At 46.4% G+C, this 17,011-nt stretch overlaps 1 protein-coding gene across 1 annotated transcript; it reads right to left on the reverse strand.

Moving 5' to 3' along the window:
- Nucleotides 1-4,470: 4,470 nt before the first annotated feature.
- On the reverse strand, nt 4,471-16,624 carry LOC139376277 (endothelin receptor type B-like). The gene is made up of 8 exons (XM_071118636.1): nt 16,161-16,624; nt 15,574-16,017; nt 7,366-7,478; nt 7,050-7,254; nt 6,278-6,427; nt 6,019-6,152; nt 5,805-5,913; nt 4,471-5,687 (listed from the first exon to the last, which is right to left on the reverse strand). The coding sequence occupies exons 2-8, from the start codon at nt 16,012-16,014 to the stop codon at nt 5,556-5,558; spliced, it is 1,284 nt and encodes a 427-aa protein (XP_070974737.1). The 5' UTR covers nt 16,015-16,017; nt 16,161-16,624; the 3' UTR covers nt 4,471-5,555.
- Nucleotides 16,625-17,011: the final 387 nt, after the last annotated feature.

The following is a 17,011-nucleotide window of genomic DNA, read 5'->3' on the forward strand; positions in this document are numbered from 1 at the left end:
ATTGTTCAGACCTCCAGTTCTGTGAGGTGGAAGAAACTCCTTTGTTCTCTTCTATGAAAACTCACTCTCTTTCTATACTGTGGCCATGAGGAGATCATCTCCTCCAGTAATTTACGACCTCTCTGACCACAGCAGCCTGGGTGTAGGAGACAGAGAGAGATGGTGCAGAGGTAGGGGGATGGTGCTCGCTGTGTCCAAAGAGGGCAACGTCATGACAGAAGTTTCTAACTAGTGTTAGCACAATGACTGGCAGTCTATGGTAACTGCTAGCGTGCTAGTAGATACCATAGACCTCCAGTCTATGCGCTAACGCTATTTATCATTGGCTCGCAAAACTACCTCTAACTTCCTTCAAACTGGATGCAGAGACTTAAAAATAGTATCCATGAGTTCATCTGACTCTGGGGAAGTAAACTCCCGAAGAATCCCTATAAGGCTAGGGTAAGGGTAGGGGGTTAGGGTTTAGGGTAGGGATGTCTCAAGGATCCCAAAAAGCACTGACCCTACGGGCCCTTCCCACAGTGAATTCTGATTGGCCACATGTCCTGTGGTAGGTAACCCCTGGCAAAGACCATTGTCAGCAAGAAGCAAAGGTAAACACAGGTATATTTGCAATGCAAAAGGTACAGAAGGTAGAGCAAGCATACCGTACATGCACAGTGCACACAAACACCACTCGGGCAAGTGGTGCAGCAGTTTAAGGCACTGCATCTCAGTGCTAGAGGTGTCACTACAGACCCCAGTTTGATCCCGGGCTATATCACAACCGGCCGTGATCGGGAGTCCCATAGGGCGGCGCACAATTGGCCCAGCGTCGTCCGAGTCAGGGGAGTTTTTTCCCCTGGGTTAGGCCCGTCATTGTAAAGATGTGAGTTTGTTCTTAACTGACTTGCCTAGTTAATACATAGTCACTAGCACTCCCTATTGGCCAGCGTGCACAGGACACGTGTTTATTCCAAGGACTGTAGAACTGTAGGCCCTCTGCTAATACAGTCATGTATAATTCAACATAGGCCTATCCTTCCTCTTTTTAAAGACACCGCTAATCTGACTTGACTGGAACGAGGTTAACTGCAATGTACACACACTGAGTTTACATTTATCCGATAGGCTCATGTCAGGCTTTCAAGCCTGTCTCTAATCTCTCAAAAGGGTACACCACTACACAGTACACGCTAAAGCATCTATTCCCTCTGGCCTGTATGAGGCATTCCTCTCGACCTGAGTCATGTCTGCTGTTGCGTGTGTATGGTAGGGCAGCATCGGGCCGCCACGCCACATAGAAAACAGAATGGGATGCCAGTGAGCATACAATACTTGGTTTTAGACTGAACTTTTTCCAGTGCCAGTAAAGGCAATGTTCTGCTTTTATCTCCCTTTTTATCCCCATCTTCCTCCCCCCCTCCCCCCTCCCCCCTTTTATCTGTCAAGCACAGGAGGTTGATGGCACGCTAACTGGGGAGGACGGGCTCGTGTTAGTGGCCGGAGAAGTCTGAGTGGAAAGGTATCAAGAACATTGAACTCGTGGTTTCCATGTGTTCGATGACATTCCATTTGACATTCCAGCCGTTATAATGAGATGTCCTCCCCGCAACAGCCTCCACCGCTGCTGAGTATAAACTGGGGTCCGAGAATTTGTTGGTTTGGCCCAAAAAGATAGGTACACTCCCCTACTGTTAACATATAGTAGCAGAGGACATATTGAAGTCGCACAATCTGATTGCGTGCGTGCGTGCGTGCATGTCACTACTTTCTGTAGACATTCTCCCTTTCCATGATAACTCCTGGAGCCACTTCTGTTCCACCCTCTGAAATTACACACTTCAGGACTTTGTCAGGTCTTTTTTTTCTCCTTCAGATTCAGGAAACACATACAGGTATAGACATACACAGATATAGATCATCTGAGGAGTTCATTCAAAGAGACAGATCGTAGTGAAGATATCTTTATTTCAGATACGATATCAAATGTTGGGGTATTTGCAAATTGTGTTCTGTTTTATGGCAAAATTTGATATCATATCCCTTGACAATTACATTTTCGTCATTTTATCCAGAGCAACTTTACAGGAGCAATTAAGGTTAAGTGCCTTGCTCAATGGTACACAGACCGATTTGTCACCTAGTCGGCTCTGGGATTCAAACCAGCAACCTTTCGGTTACTGCCCCACCGCTCTTAACCACTAGGCTACCCCCACCTCCAATAAAAGGGTGTAAATGGAGACGACAGGTTTTTGGACATAGAAAGACAGAACCTGTCTGAGGATCGTGACTTTGGGTTATTTCAAAAAGTTTGCTTTGAAGTGATTTTACTGCAGAGCCAGGAGAGTGAGCGTATGTGTTCTCTGCTCCTTCAAAACCTACACACACACACACACACACACACACACACACACACACACACACACACACACACACACACACACACACACACACACACACACACACACACACACACACACACACACACACACACACACACACACACTCTCTGCAGGCCTATCTTCTTTGTTCAGTGTAAATGTTCATGTATATTTGGCCAGATGGACACACTCTCGACCCTTCGCACACTTAGCACAATGTGTGTCTGTGCACGGCCATACCTGTGTCCTGATCACACTATAGATTCATATAAACCTGGCTTTACTCATCTAAAAAACCCTCGGTGTCACATGATAAGTCAGTGCTATGGGCTCAATAGTCTGACGGTGTGTGACATCACAGCGGGGATGTCTGGTGAGAAGAGAGGGAGAGAGAACGACAGAGACGCGCGGACAGATCAGAATATGGCGATTGAGGCTAAGGGAGAGACACACCCGTAGCATCTCTCTTTTCTTTATCAACAGGAGAGTGAGCTGAAGAGCAGTACAGGGGCAGAGTGTAGCCAGGGCCTGCTGTGTGGGTAATGAGAAACAGAAGGGCTGAGATGGACTTGGATGATACTGGGGACGTTTGGTAAGGCTCATCTGTTGATCTTCTAATGCTGCCATCAGTGCGGGGTTCATTGCTGGGCACTGATTCGACAAGGAGCTGTGAAAGCACACTGTTTTCCAACCATCAGAACTCATCACTGGCACCGTTGTTGATAATGACAGCAGATAGGGAGGAATAGAGGGAGAGAAGGATAGGGTGAATGGACAGTGGGTGTCTTTCATGGGTAATGTGACATGCGTGACACTGCATTAGCCCGAAGGGACATTCCCAGGTCAAAGAAGCGCTCCGTCTCACATGATGGGGGCCTTTGGTCACACTCTGTACTGAGAGGGGGGGCAGCGAAACAGCTCTGAAGAAAAAGGGTTGTGGAGTAAACAATAATACAAAATAAAAATAAAAATCCCCCGAAGGGTTTGGGGTGGTGAGATTCAAGTTTACGTTACAGTAGTTTGTCTTTAGGGAGATTTGACTCATTGACTTCATTGAGGTACAATCAACTCCTGACGGGCGCACGCTGTGGTCACCAGTCCTAATTCAAGTACGGTACATTATCTGTACTGGCTCAGGATTTGGTTTAATGCAGTTTTTCATCTGGGGTCAACTGCAGTGATCGGTTGATGTCTAGGACGTCTACTTTGAGAGTCTTTCTCTCTCCTAATATTCTTTTTTTGAGGGGGGGGGGGCAAATGAAAAAGATAGAGGTAAGCAAAGGGTAGGAAAGAGGCAGTCACGTCATCACAACCACAGGACTTCTATGTACACTATATATACTGTGTACAAAACATTAGGAACACCTTCCCAATGTTGAGTTGCAAACCCCTTTTCCTCTCAGAACAGCGTCAATTCGCCGGGGCGTGGACTCTACCGGGTGTCGAAAGCGTTCCACGGGGATGCCGGCCCTTGTTGACTCCAGTGCTTCCCACAGTGTCAAGTTGGCTGGATGTCTTTTGGGTGGTGGGCCATTCTTGATACACACGCAAAACTGTTGTCTTGCCCGTTCACCCTCTGAATGGCACACCATACACAATCCAATTGTCAATTGTCTCAAGGCTTTAAAAATCCTTCTTTAACCCCTCTCCTCCCCTTCTTCTACACTGATTGAAGTGGATTCAATAAGGGATCATAGCTTTCACCTGGTCAGTCCATGTCATGGAAAGAGCAGGTGTTCTTAATGTTTTGTACACTCAGTGTACAACAGCATCAACACAGCGCTCCACATGCAGTCACAGCATCCGATTCCTGACTCTATAAGACAGAAAAACACAGAACTGCAAGGCATATGAAGAGAAGAACTAATTCAAATGTATCCTCTCCCTCTCATCCAAGTCCCCAATAACCGTCTCTGGCTTGTCACCCTCGCTATTCAATCATAAGAAATCAATCTGTTTTTACAATTGGGTGGCAGTCCACTAAGCTACAGAATACTAAAAGAATCATACATGAGACAAACTCTGAACTGTTTTTGCCATAAACCTATTGTGAGACTGTTTGGAAAGTGCTGCCATTTGCGATGGCCTCACACGAAGTCAGACCCAATCAGATCAGCAGTTTAATGAGAAACAGATCAATCCTAGTAGCGATACAGAACATGAAGACAAACATTCAAAGATGCCATAGCAAACTATCCAAATCAAACCCTAGCAATATCAAATAGTGTAAAAGCAATTTAGCAAAGGCGTGAAAGTGAATTCATTCTTAAGTCCTTGAATTCAGAGTAGTATACAGGATATGTTAAAAAAAAGCCGCACATATATCATACAGTACAATATTTCAACCTTCTTGCAATGTTCATATAACGTTCCCTATGTCTCAACCTCAGGCATTTTCACTATGACGCCTCTGCCACAGCCCCTTTGGGTTTGCCTGATGTCGTGTACCTTATGAACATTCCTACAGAGGTTATAACCAGGGGGAGTCACAACCGGCAGTGTCATTTCTCCACAATATGACAATAGTTGTGCCATTCATCATCAATAATACTAATATCTGATTGTATGCATTGAACCTCTATCCCTCCACTCATTTTTCTCCAAATGATCCTCTTCTCCATCAACACTCTCCCAGCTAAACATTCTAGACCAGGGGTAGACAACTAGATTCAGCCGCGGGACGGTTTTTGTCGTAGCGGATGGTCGGGGGTCTGGAACATCATTTGTACACTGCAAACTGACCCAAAAAGAGAGACCCCCCCCCTGTAATTTCATATCTTGAATTACATTGAGACTCTTTTTCAGATGTATTTGTGGGAATACTTGAGAACAGATTTCCTAAATGAACAGATTTTCATAAAGTAAACTAATTTCTAGCTGAATTTCTGGCGATTCGACAGTTTATTCTGAACCAAAACTTTGAGGGACCCTTGTCCGCAACACTTGTGGGTTTAAGTACATTTGAGTACTTCTTCCTCCAATCAGAGGAGACTTCGCTGGATCAGTCCTTTAGGGCACTTATTTTCTCCTGGCGGTTTAAAACTACATCTACTGAGTAAGGGCACTTCTTAGGACACATCTTATGGCCGTCTCATAATGGTTTCGGTCAGGATCAGGTTACATGACTGATCTTCAATTAGTCCTTTAGAGCACTAATACGAGACTTCATTGAGTGCGCGCGCGGGGCCCCTCTCATGCTGAAGTGTACTTGTTAGTAGCACGTGAGTTGCTCTGGTCGGTCCGGTCTGTGACTTTGAGCTTCATACAGGACTGCTTCTCATCAATCAACATCTCTGCTGGCAGACACCAGCAACACAGGCATGACTAGAGATAGAGATAGAGAACATTAGCTCTTTGTACATACATACAAGCCCATCAGGCGTTAACCCTATTTTGGCACGCTGTTTAGATGCTGTGTGTGTGTGTGTGTGTGTGTCTTACCCTGAAGCAGCTCTTGAAACGCTTGCTGACCATGTAGAGAGCGATGGGGTTGATGCAGGAGTTAAGAGACGCCATGTTGATCCCGATGTAGTCTAGCACCAGGAAGAAACTAGGAGAAACACACACACACACACACACCCAACATGCTATTTCATCTCCTATTTACAATATTACGGTCAGTGTAGAGCGAGTGGGGCACAAAGATATTCCTCACCTGAGCAGTTCACAGCGGTTGGGGTCCTTCTCGTCATAGATGGTGAGCTTGAGGATGCGGCTGAGATGGAGGGGCAGCCAGCATAGAGCAAACACCAGCACCAGGCAGAACACTGTCTTAGCCACCTCCCGCCTCTACACACACAGAGATCAATCGATCAGCCAACTAATCCACCTATCTGGCTCCAGTGCCCATCAGAAGTAAAAGAGGCCCATCTAAATGATTTAGGCTGCAGATAAAGGGCGAAGAGAGAGGTTACCTGTTTGAGATGGTCACTCAGGGTGATCTGGACTCCGTTCTTCTTCCTCAGCATCTCACAAGTCATCAGGGTGTAGAAGACGGCGGTGACGGCCAGAGGGAGGCAGAAATACACACTGAACAGCCACCAGTCCTTAGCTGACTTATAGAACTGGGCGACACACAGAGAAAACACCAATGAATACAGGGCACACCGGATAAATGGAAACTCTGTTTAAGTCTACTGCAGTTCACAATGCAAAATTCCCCTTTTAGAAAGAGCCACGGACTGTAGAGAAAATCTGAGTCTGACTGGTTCTGGTTGGGAGCCAATTCCTAATGCTGAAGTATGAGGGAAGTGAAGAAGCGTGAGAAGGAGGAACCTCAAGCAGACCCAAAGGGTCTGGGTAACATAGTTCACTTCTGGTAACACATCACTTCATCTAAAACCTCTGTGGGACGACAACTACAAAAGCTCAACCTATCATCTATTGGGCACTCTGAGACGCACACACACACACACATGCACTCGCACTTGTGACAACACACACACTCAAACCTCCTTATCCAGACAAACGGGGGCCTCAAAAGTCAAGTGATTGATTTTTTAAAAACAAGGGGAGAGTCGGCACACAACTTCCACTTTCCCACACCAGGCCCCGACCAGGGACACTCCCTATAGCCCACTGTTGTTTGTGTGCGTGCTTTCAATGTGCGCGCGTGCGGTTCTTGCTTGTGTGCGTACTGTATGTGTGTGTGTACTCGTGTGTGTGTGTGTGTGTGTGTCTACGCACACTCATAAAGTCTGATTTCTGCATGGGGTGTAGCAGACAGATGCGGAGGTGCTCTCCCTTGTAGTCCATGGCGAGCATGTCGAAGGCTATAGCCTCGGGGACCGCCAGCAGTATGGACAGCAGCCAGATGAGTGCGATCTCTATAGCCGTCCACTTGGGAACACCGATCCCCTTAATACGATTCCACGACGCTACCGCGCGGTACCTGGGTGTGGGAGCAGAGGGGGAGAAACATTAGGGCAACCATTTCTGGGTAGTCGGTAAATGCAACTGTGTGTGTGTGTGTTTGTGTGTGCGCATGTGCGTGTTAGCATACCTGTCAATGCTCAGAGCACACAAGCTCAGCACAGTAATGCCCACTGAAGCTTTCTGGACAAACGGCACTAGTTTACACAGACCTACACCAAATGGCCAATCCTCGGCTAGGAGCTAGGGGTAAAGATAGAGAAATCAGGGTTATTCCCAATGATCTGTCATGTAGTTATATTAACCATATGGTATTTAATGATTACCATGTCATTTCTATGTAAATATTTTGTAAATAGGCTAGCGGCCCATAACATAAAGCACAACACAACATTTCGCACTATGCATTTCACGCTATGAATCTACTTCATGACATTGTATAAACAATGAAAGTTTAGATGCATTTACCAGTCATGAGTAAAAGACAAGAAGCTCTAACTGCTTATGAGGCCTGTTGTAATCACATGTGGAGGTTAACACCAAACTGACCCTAGATCAGCATTGAGGGTCAATCTCACCCTACTGTATTGGAATCATATGTGGTGGTCAGATCTCTACAGCACACAGATAGATTCTTCTGGTATGCATTTCATAATGTAAAGTTTGGCCTCCCATTACCCAAATATCTGTAGTACCCAAATATCTGTAGTACTCTATCCAGGGTCCTTCCACCTCAAAAAAAACAAGAAAGAGGACTTCGACACCCACCATCTCAGATTGTTTTGAAACTGTTCACGTTGTTAGAAACAGATAAGATTAGCAGATACGATTACCATTTTTTTAAATGTATTTATATGCGTAAGACATGAGAAATTGTCAAAAGACATCAACGGACCCCACACATCCCACACCGATCCTAACCCACCAACGAGTGTACAAAACATTAGGAATGCCTGCTCTTTCCATGACATAGACTGACCAGGTGAATCCAGGTGAAAGCTCTGATGCCTTATTGATGTCACTTGTTAAATCCACTTCAATCAGTGCAGATGAAGGGGAGAAGACAGGTTAAAGAAGGATTTTTAAGCTTTGAGACAAATTAGAGACATGGATTGTGTATGTGGCATTCAGAGGGTGAATGGGCAAGGCAAAAGATTGAAGTGCCTTTGAACGGGGTATGGTAGTAGGTAAGAGGCGACACGGTTTGTGCTTTTCACGCTCAACAGCTTCCCCTGTGTATTAAGAATGGTCCACCACTTGAAGGACATCTGTGGAACACCTTCAACACCTTGTAGGCAGGGCGGGGAGTGTGATGTTTTTCCCCCTGTACAGAGAGATAAGTTAGTAGCTAGGGTTCCAACCAATTGGCCATAGATATTGATGGGAATATTCCACAAGTGGTGTTTCCATCAAACGGACTTGTTGCGGATTTTTAAAAAATGGATGCGTGATTTGGACCATTATTTTTCTCTTCGTCGTGCAGTTTGACCACTTCTTGACCGCTTTTGGCCACTTCTTTGCATTCCTCATCTCTTACTCATTGTCAGCTGGGACCGAATCGGATGTTAGATACTATATTTATTGAATATTATATACATCTCATAAAATTACTTTTTTGGTGCGATCAATTCGCTTAATATCTCAGAGATCAAATTATATTTCGACAAAATATATGTTTCAGGAATGCTCAACTTATCCGTTTCTAACTACAGAAACGATTTCGGAACAATCTGAGATTGTGGGTGTCATGGCTTGCTGAGATGACATGGAATGTATCTCTCGCTCTCACACACAGGCCTACCACAGCCAAATGTACAGATACTGAACCAAAACATTAACACAACGTGCAACAATTTCTAAGATTTTACTGAGTAACAGTTGATATAAGGAAAATCAGTTCATTGAAATTAATAAATTAGGCCCTAATCTATGGATAGACTCACCCACTTGTCAGCCAGGCCCACCCACCAGGGAACCAGGCCCACCCACCAGGGAACCAGGCCCACCCACTTGTCAGCCAGGCCCACCCACCAGGGAACCAGGCCCACCCACCAGGGAACCAGGCCCACCCACTAGGGAACCAGGCCCACCCACCAGGGAACCAGGCCCACCCACCAGGGAACCAGGCCCACCCACCAGGGAACCAGGCCCACCCACCAAGGAACCAGGCCCACCCACTAGGGAACCAGGCCCACCCACCAAGGAACCAGGCCCACCCACCAGGGAACCAGGCCCACCCACCAAGGCACCAGGCCCACCCACCAGGGAACCAGGCCCACCCACCAGGGAACCAGGCCCACCCACCAAGGAACCAGGCCCACCCACTAGGGAACCAGGCCCACCCACCAAGGAACCAGGCCCACCCACCAGGGAACCAGGCCCACCCACCAAGGAACCAGGCCCACCCACTAGGGAACCAGGCCCACCCACCAAGGAACCAGGCCCACCCACCAGGGAACCAGGCCCACCCACCAAGGAACCAGGCCCACCCACTAGGGAACCAGGCCCACCCACCAAGGAACCAGGCCCACCCACCAGGGAACCAGGCCCACCCACCAAGGCACCAGGCCCACCCACCAGGGAACCAGGCCCACCCACCAAGGAACCAGGCCCACCCACTAGGGAACCAGGCCCACCCACTAGGGAACCAGGCCCACCCACCAAGGAACCAGGCCCACCCACTAGGGAACCAGGCCCACCCACCAAGGAACCAGGCCCACCCACCAGGGAACCAGGCCCACCCACCAGGGAACCAGGCCCACCCACCAAGGAACCAGGCCCACCCACCAGGGAACCAGGCCCACCCACCAAGGAACCAGGCCCACCCACCAGGGAACCAGGCCCACCCACCAGGGAACCAGGCCCACCCACCAAGGAACCAGGCCCACCCACCAAGGAACCAGGCCCACCCACCAGGGAACCAGGCCCACCCACCAAGGAACCAGGCCCACCCACCAAGGAACCAGGCCCACCCACCAGGGAACCAGGCCCACCCACCAGGGAACCAGGCCCACCCACTAGGGAACCAGGCCCACCCACCAAGGAACCAGGCCCACCCACCAGGGAACCAGGCCCACCCACCAAGGAACCAGGCCCACCCACTAGGGAACCAGGCCCACCCACCAAGGAACCAGGCCCACCCACCAGGGAACCAGGCCCACCCACCAAGGAACCAGGCTCACCCACTAGGGAACCAGGCCCACCCACCAAGGAACCAGGCCCACCCACTAGGGAACCAGGCCCACCCACCAAGGAACCAGGCCCACCCACCAAGGAACCAGGCCCACCCACTAGGGAACCAGGCCCACCCACCAAGGAACCAGGCCCACCCACTAGGGAACCAGGCCCACCCACCAGGGAACCAGGCCCACCCACCAAGGAACCAGGCCCACCCACTAGAGAACCAGGCCCACCCACCAGGGAACCAGGCCCACCCACCAAGGAACCAGGCCCACCCACTAGGGAACCAGGCCCACCCACCAGGGAACCAGGCCCACCCACCATGGAACCAGGCCCACCCACTAGAGAACCAGGCCCACCCACTAGGGAACCAGGCACAGCTAATCCGAATGAGTTTTCCCCCACAAAAGGGGCTTTATTACAGACATAAATTATCCTCAGTTACTGTGATACAGAGACCTATAGTTACTGTGATACAGAGACCTATAGCTACTGTGATACAGAGACCTATAGCTACTGTGATACAGAGACCTATATCTATTGTGATACAGATACCTATAGCTACTGTGATACAGAGACCTATAGCTACTATGATACAGAGACCTATATCTATTGTGATACAGAGACCTATAGCTACTGTGATACAGATACCTATAGTTACTGTGATACAGAGACTTAGCTACTGTGATACAGAGACCTATAGCTACTATGATACAGAGACCTATATCTATTGTGATACAGAGACCTATAGCTACTGTGATACAGATACCTATAGTTACTGTGATACAGAGACTTAGCTACTGTGATACAGATACCTATAGTTACTGTGATACAGAGACTTAGCTACTGTGATACAGAGACCTATAGCTACTATGATACAGAGACCTATATCTATTGTGATACAGAGACTTAGCTACTGTGATACAGAGACCTATAGCTACTGTGATACAGATACCTATAGTTACTGTGATACAGAGACTTAGCTACTGTGATACAGAGACCTATAGCTACTATGATACAGAGACCTATATCTATTGTGATACAGAGACTTAGCTACTGTGATACAGATACCTATAGTTACTGTGATACAGATACCTATAGTTACTGTGATACAGAGACCTATAGTTACTGTGATACAGAGACTTAGCTACTGTGATACAGAGACCTATAGTTACTGTGATACAGAGACTTATAGCTACTGTGATACAGAGACCTATAGCTACTGTGATACAGAGACCTATAGTTACTGTGATACAGAGACTTAGCTACTGTGATACAGATACCTATAGTTACTGTGATACAGAGACCTATAGTTACTGTGATACAGAGACTTAGCTACTGTGATACAGAGACCTATAGTTACTGTGATACAGAGACCTATAGCTACTGTGATACAGATACCTATAGCTACTGTGATACAGATACCTATAGCTACTGTGATACAGAGACCTATAGCTACTGTGATACAGATACCTATAGCTACTGTGATACAGAAACCTATAGTTATTGTGATACAGAGACCTAGCTACTGTGATACAGATACCTATAGTTATTGTGATACAGAGACCTAGTTACTGTGATACAGAGACCTATAGTTACTGTGATACAGAGACCTATAGTTATTGTGATACAGAGACCTATAGTTACTGTGATACAGAGACCTATAGTTACTGTGATACAGAGACCTATAGTTACTGTGATACAGAGACCTATAGTTACTGTGATACAGAGACCTAGTTACTGTGATACAGAGACCTATAGCTACTGTGATACAGAGACCTATAGCTACTGTGATACAGAGACCTATAGCTACTGTGATACAGAGACCTATAGTTACTGTGATACAGAGACTTATAGCTACTGTGATACAGAGACCTATAGCTACTGTGATACAGAGACCTATAGCTACTGTGATACAGAGACCTATAGCTACTGTGATACAGAGACCTATAGCTACTGTGATACAGAGACCTATAGTTACTGTGATACAGAGACCTATAGCTACTGTGATACAGAGACCTATAGTTACTGTGATACAGAGACTTATAGCTACTGTGATACAGAGACCTATAGCTACTGTGATACAGAGACCTATATCTACTGTGATACAGTGACCCATAGCTACTGTGATACAGACCTACACTGCATGGCCAAAAGTATGTGGACACAATTCTGTGCTTCCAACATTTTTATTTATTTTATGTAGCTATGCAAGTCAGTTAAGAACAAATTCTTATTTACAATGTTTTCCTCCCTGAAGGCAAAAGGCCTCCTGCGGGGACAGGGGCTGGGATTAAAAATAAAATATAAATAAAAACACACAACACTACATAAAGAGAGACCGTAGACAACAACATAGCAAGGCAGCAACACATGACAAAACAGCATGGTAGCAACACAACATGGTAGCAGCACAAAACATGGTACAAACATTATTGGGCACAGACAACAGCACAAAGGGCAATAAGGTAGAGTCAACAATACATCACACAAAACAACCACAACTGTCAGTAAGAGTGTCCATGATTGAATCTTTGAATGAAGAGATTGAGGTAAAACTGTCCAGTTGGAGTGTTTGTTGCAGCTCGTTCCAGTCGCTAGCTGCAGCGAACTGAAAAGAGGAGCGACCCAGGGATGTGTTTGCTTTGGGGACCTTTAACGGAATGTGACTGGCAGAACGGGTGTTGTGTGTGGAGGATGTGGGCTGCAGTAGATATCTCAGATATGGGGAAGAGAGGCCTAAGAGGGTTTTATAAATAAACATCAACCAATGGGTCTTGCAACGAGTATACAGAGTTGACCAGTTTACAGAGTACAGAGTGTAGTGATGTGTCCTATAAGGAGCATTGAATGCAAATCTGATGGCCGAATGGTAAAGAACATCAAGCCACTCGAGAGCACTCTTACCTGCTGATCTATAAATTATGTCTCCGTAATCTAGCATGGGTAGGATGGTCATCTGAATCAGGGTTAATTTGGCAGCTGGGGTGAAAGTGGAGCGATTACGATAGAGGAAACCAAGTCTAGATTTAACTTTAGCCTGCAGAATTGATATGTGCTGAGAGAAGGAAAGTGTACCATCTAGCCATACTCCCAAGTACTTGTAGGAGGTGACTACCTCAAGCTCTAAACCCTCAGAGGTAGTAATAACACCTGTGGGGAGAGGGGCATTCTTCTTACCAAACCACATGACCTTTGTTTTTGAGGTGTTCAGAACAAGGTAAAGGATAGAGAAAGCTTGTTGGACACTAAGAAAGCTTTGTTGTAGAGCATTTAACACAACATCCGGGGAGGGGCCAGCTGAGTATAAGACTATCATTTGCATATAAATTAATGAGAATTTCTTGTTAACAAACTATAGTTTTGGCAAGTCGGTAAGGACATCTACTTTGTGCATGACACAAGTATTTTTTCCAACAATTGTTTACAGACAGATTATTTCACTTATAATTAATTGTATCACAATTCCAGTGGGTCACTCTACAAGGTGTTGAAAGGGTTCCACAGGGATGCTGTCCCATGTTGACTCCAATGCCTCCCACAGTTGAGTCATGTTGGTTTTATGTCCTTTGGGTGGTGGACCATTCTTGATACACACGGGACACTGTTGAGCGTGAAAATCCAGCACCATTGCAGTTCTTGACACAAATCAGTCCGAGTGAGCAAAATTCCAGTGGGTCAGAAGTTTACATACACTAAATTGACTGTGCCTTTAAACAGCTTGGAAAATTCCAGAAAATTATGTCATGGCTTTAGAAGCTTCTGATAGGCTAATTGACATCATTTGGGTCAATTGGAGGTGTACCTGTGGATGTATTTCAATGCCTCCCTTCAAACTCAGTGCCTCTTTGCTTGACATCATGGGAAATTCAAATGAAATCAGCCAAGACCTGAGAAAGAAATTGTAGACCTCCACAAGTCTGGTTAATCCTTGGGAGCAATTTCCAAATGCCTGAAGGTACCACGTTCATCTGTACAAACAACAGTACGCAAGTATAAACACCATGGGATCACGCAGCCGTCATACAGCTCAGGAAGGAGACACGTTCTGTCTCCTAGAGATGAACGTACTTTGGTGCGAAAAGTGCAAATCAATCCCAGAACAACAGCAAAGGACCTTGTGAAGATGCTGGAGGAAGCAGGTACAAAAGTAATTATATCTACAGTAAAACGAGTCCTATCTCGACATAACCTGAAAGGCCGCTCAGCAAGGAAGAAGTCACTGCTCCAAAACCGCCATAAAAAAGCCAGACTACGGTTTGCAACTGCACATGGGGATAAAGATTGTACTTTTTGGAGAAATGTCCTCAGGTCTGATGAAGCAAAAGTAGAACTGTTTGGCCATAATGACCATCGGAGGAAATTGGAGGAAAAAGGGGCACCTACTACCAAAACCTGTTCAAAGGCACTTCAATCTTTTGTCTTGCCCGTTCACCCTCTGAATGGCACACATACACAATCCATGTCTCAATTGTCTCCAGGCTTAAATATCCTTCTTCAACCCGTCTCCTCCCCTTTGTCTACGCTGATTGAAGTGGATTTAACAAGTGACACCAATAAGGGATCATAGACAGACCAGGTGAAAGCTATGTCACGGAAAGAGCAGGTGTCCTTAATGTTTTGTGCACTCAGTGTATGACACCTACTAACGATGTAGTTACTTGAGACAGAAACAAAAGTAGGGAGGTTGGTCGGGGAGGATGGGTGGGCGTAAAGCCACGACAGTCTAGCAATCCAAAGGTTGCATGTTCGAGTCGCATCGGGGACAACTGTAGCATTTTAGCTAACTCTTCCCTTAACCCTTACTCTAAACTACACCCAATTCACCTAACCTGCTACATTTTCTCATTATTTCCCCTAACCACCAACATCAATAATTCTCCTTTGTTGTTATAGCGCAACGAGCAACTTGGTCTCAGATAAAGACGTGTAATACTACACATCCTTCAGAGGTGTATGATAAAGTTACATCATCCAATTCGTATGCTATTGTACGACCGGGTAAGACGTACGTGGACAGAGAAAACATTTTGAACCCAATATTACAGTACAGCCTGTGTCTCACCCTGTACCACTTGACCACTGTGTGGACGTGCGTGTGTGCGCATGGTGCATGCGCGTGTGTATCTTATGTTGGCGTGTGCTTGATTGCTCTCACCTTGTACACATTGATGGGAATATCGATCACAATGTGCAGCAGGTCTCCCAGCGCCAGGCTGGCGATGAGAATATTGGGACCATTGCGCATGCCCTTGTTCTTGTAGATGATTCTTAGGAGCGTGAAGTTCCCGATGATACCGACGATGAACACGAGACACGACACCACAGTGTTGATGTACTTAAATGTGTCTCTGATCTCGGTAGGCCCCAAGCACATCGGCGGTAAAGGCCGCATGTGACGAGGAGCGGAGTCATTGGCGTTGAGCCTCGCCAGGCTCTCTTTACCAGAGACTACTGGTGTCTGTGTGGCGGACGGCAGGGCTTCTGGTTGGTTGGGCTCGTTGGCTTGTCCGGTGACCACGAGGAGACGTCCCGCCAGGAGAACCAGCGGGAAACAGATGAACAAGGTCTTCGTCATAATCAATCCCGGATCTCTCATTGGCTGCTCGGAAACATGAAATCTTTAGGCTATCATGTCAAAACAGGAACACAGCCTAAAATATCCCCCCCCCCCCAATTGCAGCTGAGAGCTCAATGTAACGAGACATGAGCAGGTGAATGTCAGACAAAAAACACCTTTCTTACCTGCAAGATGGAGGAATGCTTCTCTTAAGATACCTCGAGTAACAGTTTGCTTTGGCAGGCTGACTCTCCCAGTTGAGAAGAGAACGGTTGAAACCGACTTCCCCGACTTATAGAGAAGGGCAGTAATGGTTACGGAGAAAAAAAACGCAATTATTCCAATTTTATGTCATGGTCATCTTGTCCAAACGCTCCTCATCAATTCTCTTCCCACGTCCACATGATGTTTTCATGTTGATCCTTGTCTGGTAGTTGATGGCACGTGTGCTCTGCTAGGTCTAAAGTTGAAATAGATGTTACATCTCAGTGAGACAAAAAAAATAAAAAAACAACAGGTAAAATAGCCCAAAAAGCTATAGAAAATGAATCAAAATGTCCTTGGTCATTGCTCCAATTTCATGGTACAGACTTCTCTCCTTTCCTGGTCCCGTCACCCTACTGGCTCTGTGCGCAGACCGCAGTCGGACAACTTGAAGTCCTTGAGCACCGGTTACTGCCTCCACTTGACCCCTCCCCTTTCTTCAGAGAGAAAGACCAATCCAATGGGAAAGCTGCTTGAGACATATTTATTGTTCAATAAAGTGAGGGGAAGAACATATTTGTATGACCGTGGAACATTGTGCCCTGTTACTACTGTGACAAGAGGTGCATCTTGTCACCGTGGGACAGGAGTCAGGGCAAGACCTCTCGGATGGTAGCCTTGTGCCATTTTACAGGAATTCCTCCATCTAACTTAAAAAAAAAAAAAACAGCTGAAAAGGTTAGGCTTACCTGGATTTCTCCTGACTTAAGAGTTATGGAGCTCAGAATCCTGTATTTATCTTAGCCACGGTTTGGGTGATAGTAATATGTTC

The sequence above is a fragment of the Oncorhynchus clarkii genome, chromosome 20 (assembly GCF_045791955.1).
Source record: "Oncorhynchus clarkii lewisi isolate Uvic-CL-2024 chromosome 20, UVic_Ocla_1.0, whole genome shotgun sequence".
NCBI classification, from domain to species: Eukaryota; Metazoa; Chordata; class Actinopteri; order Salmoniformes; family Salmonidae; genus Oncorhynchus; species Oncorhynchus clarkii.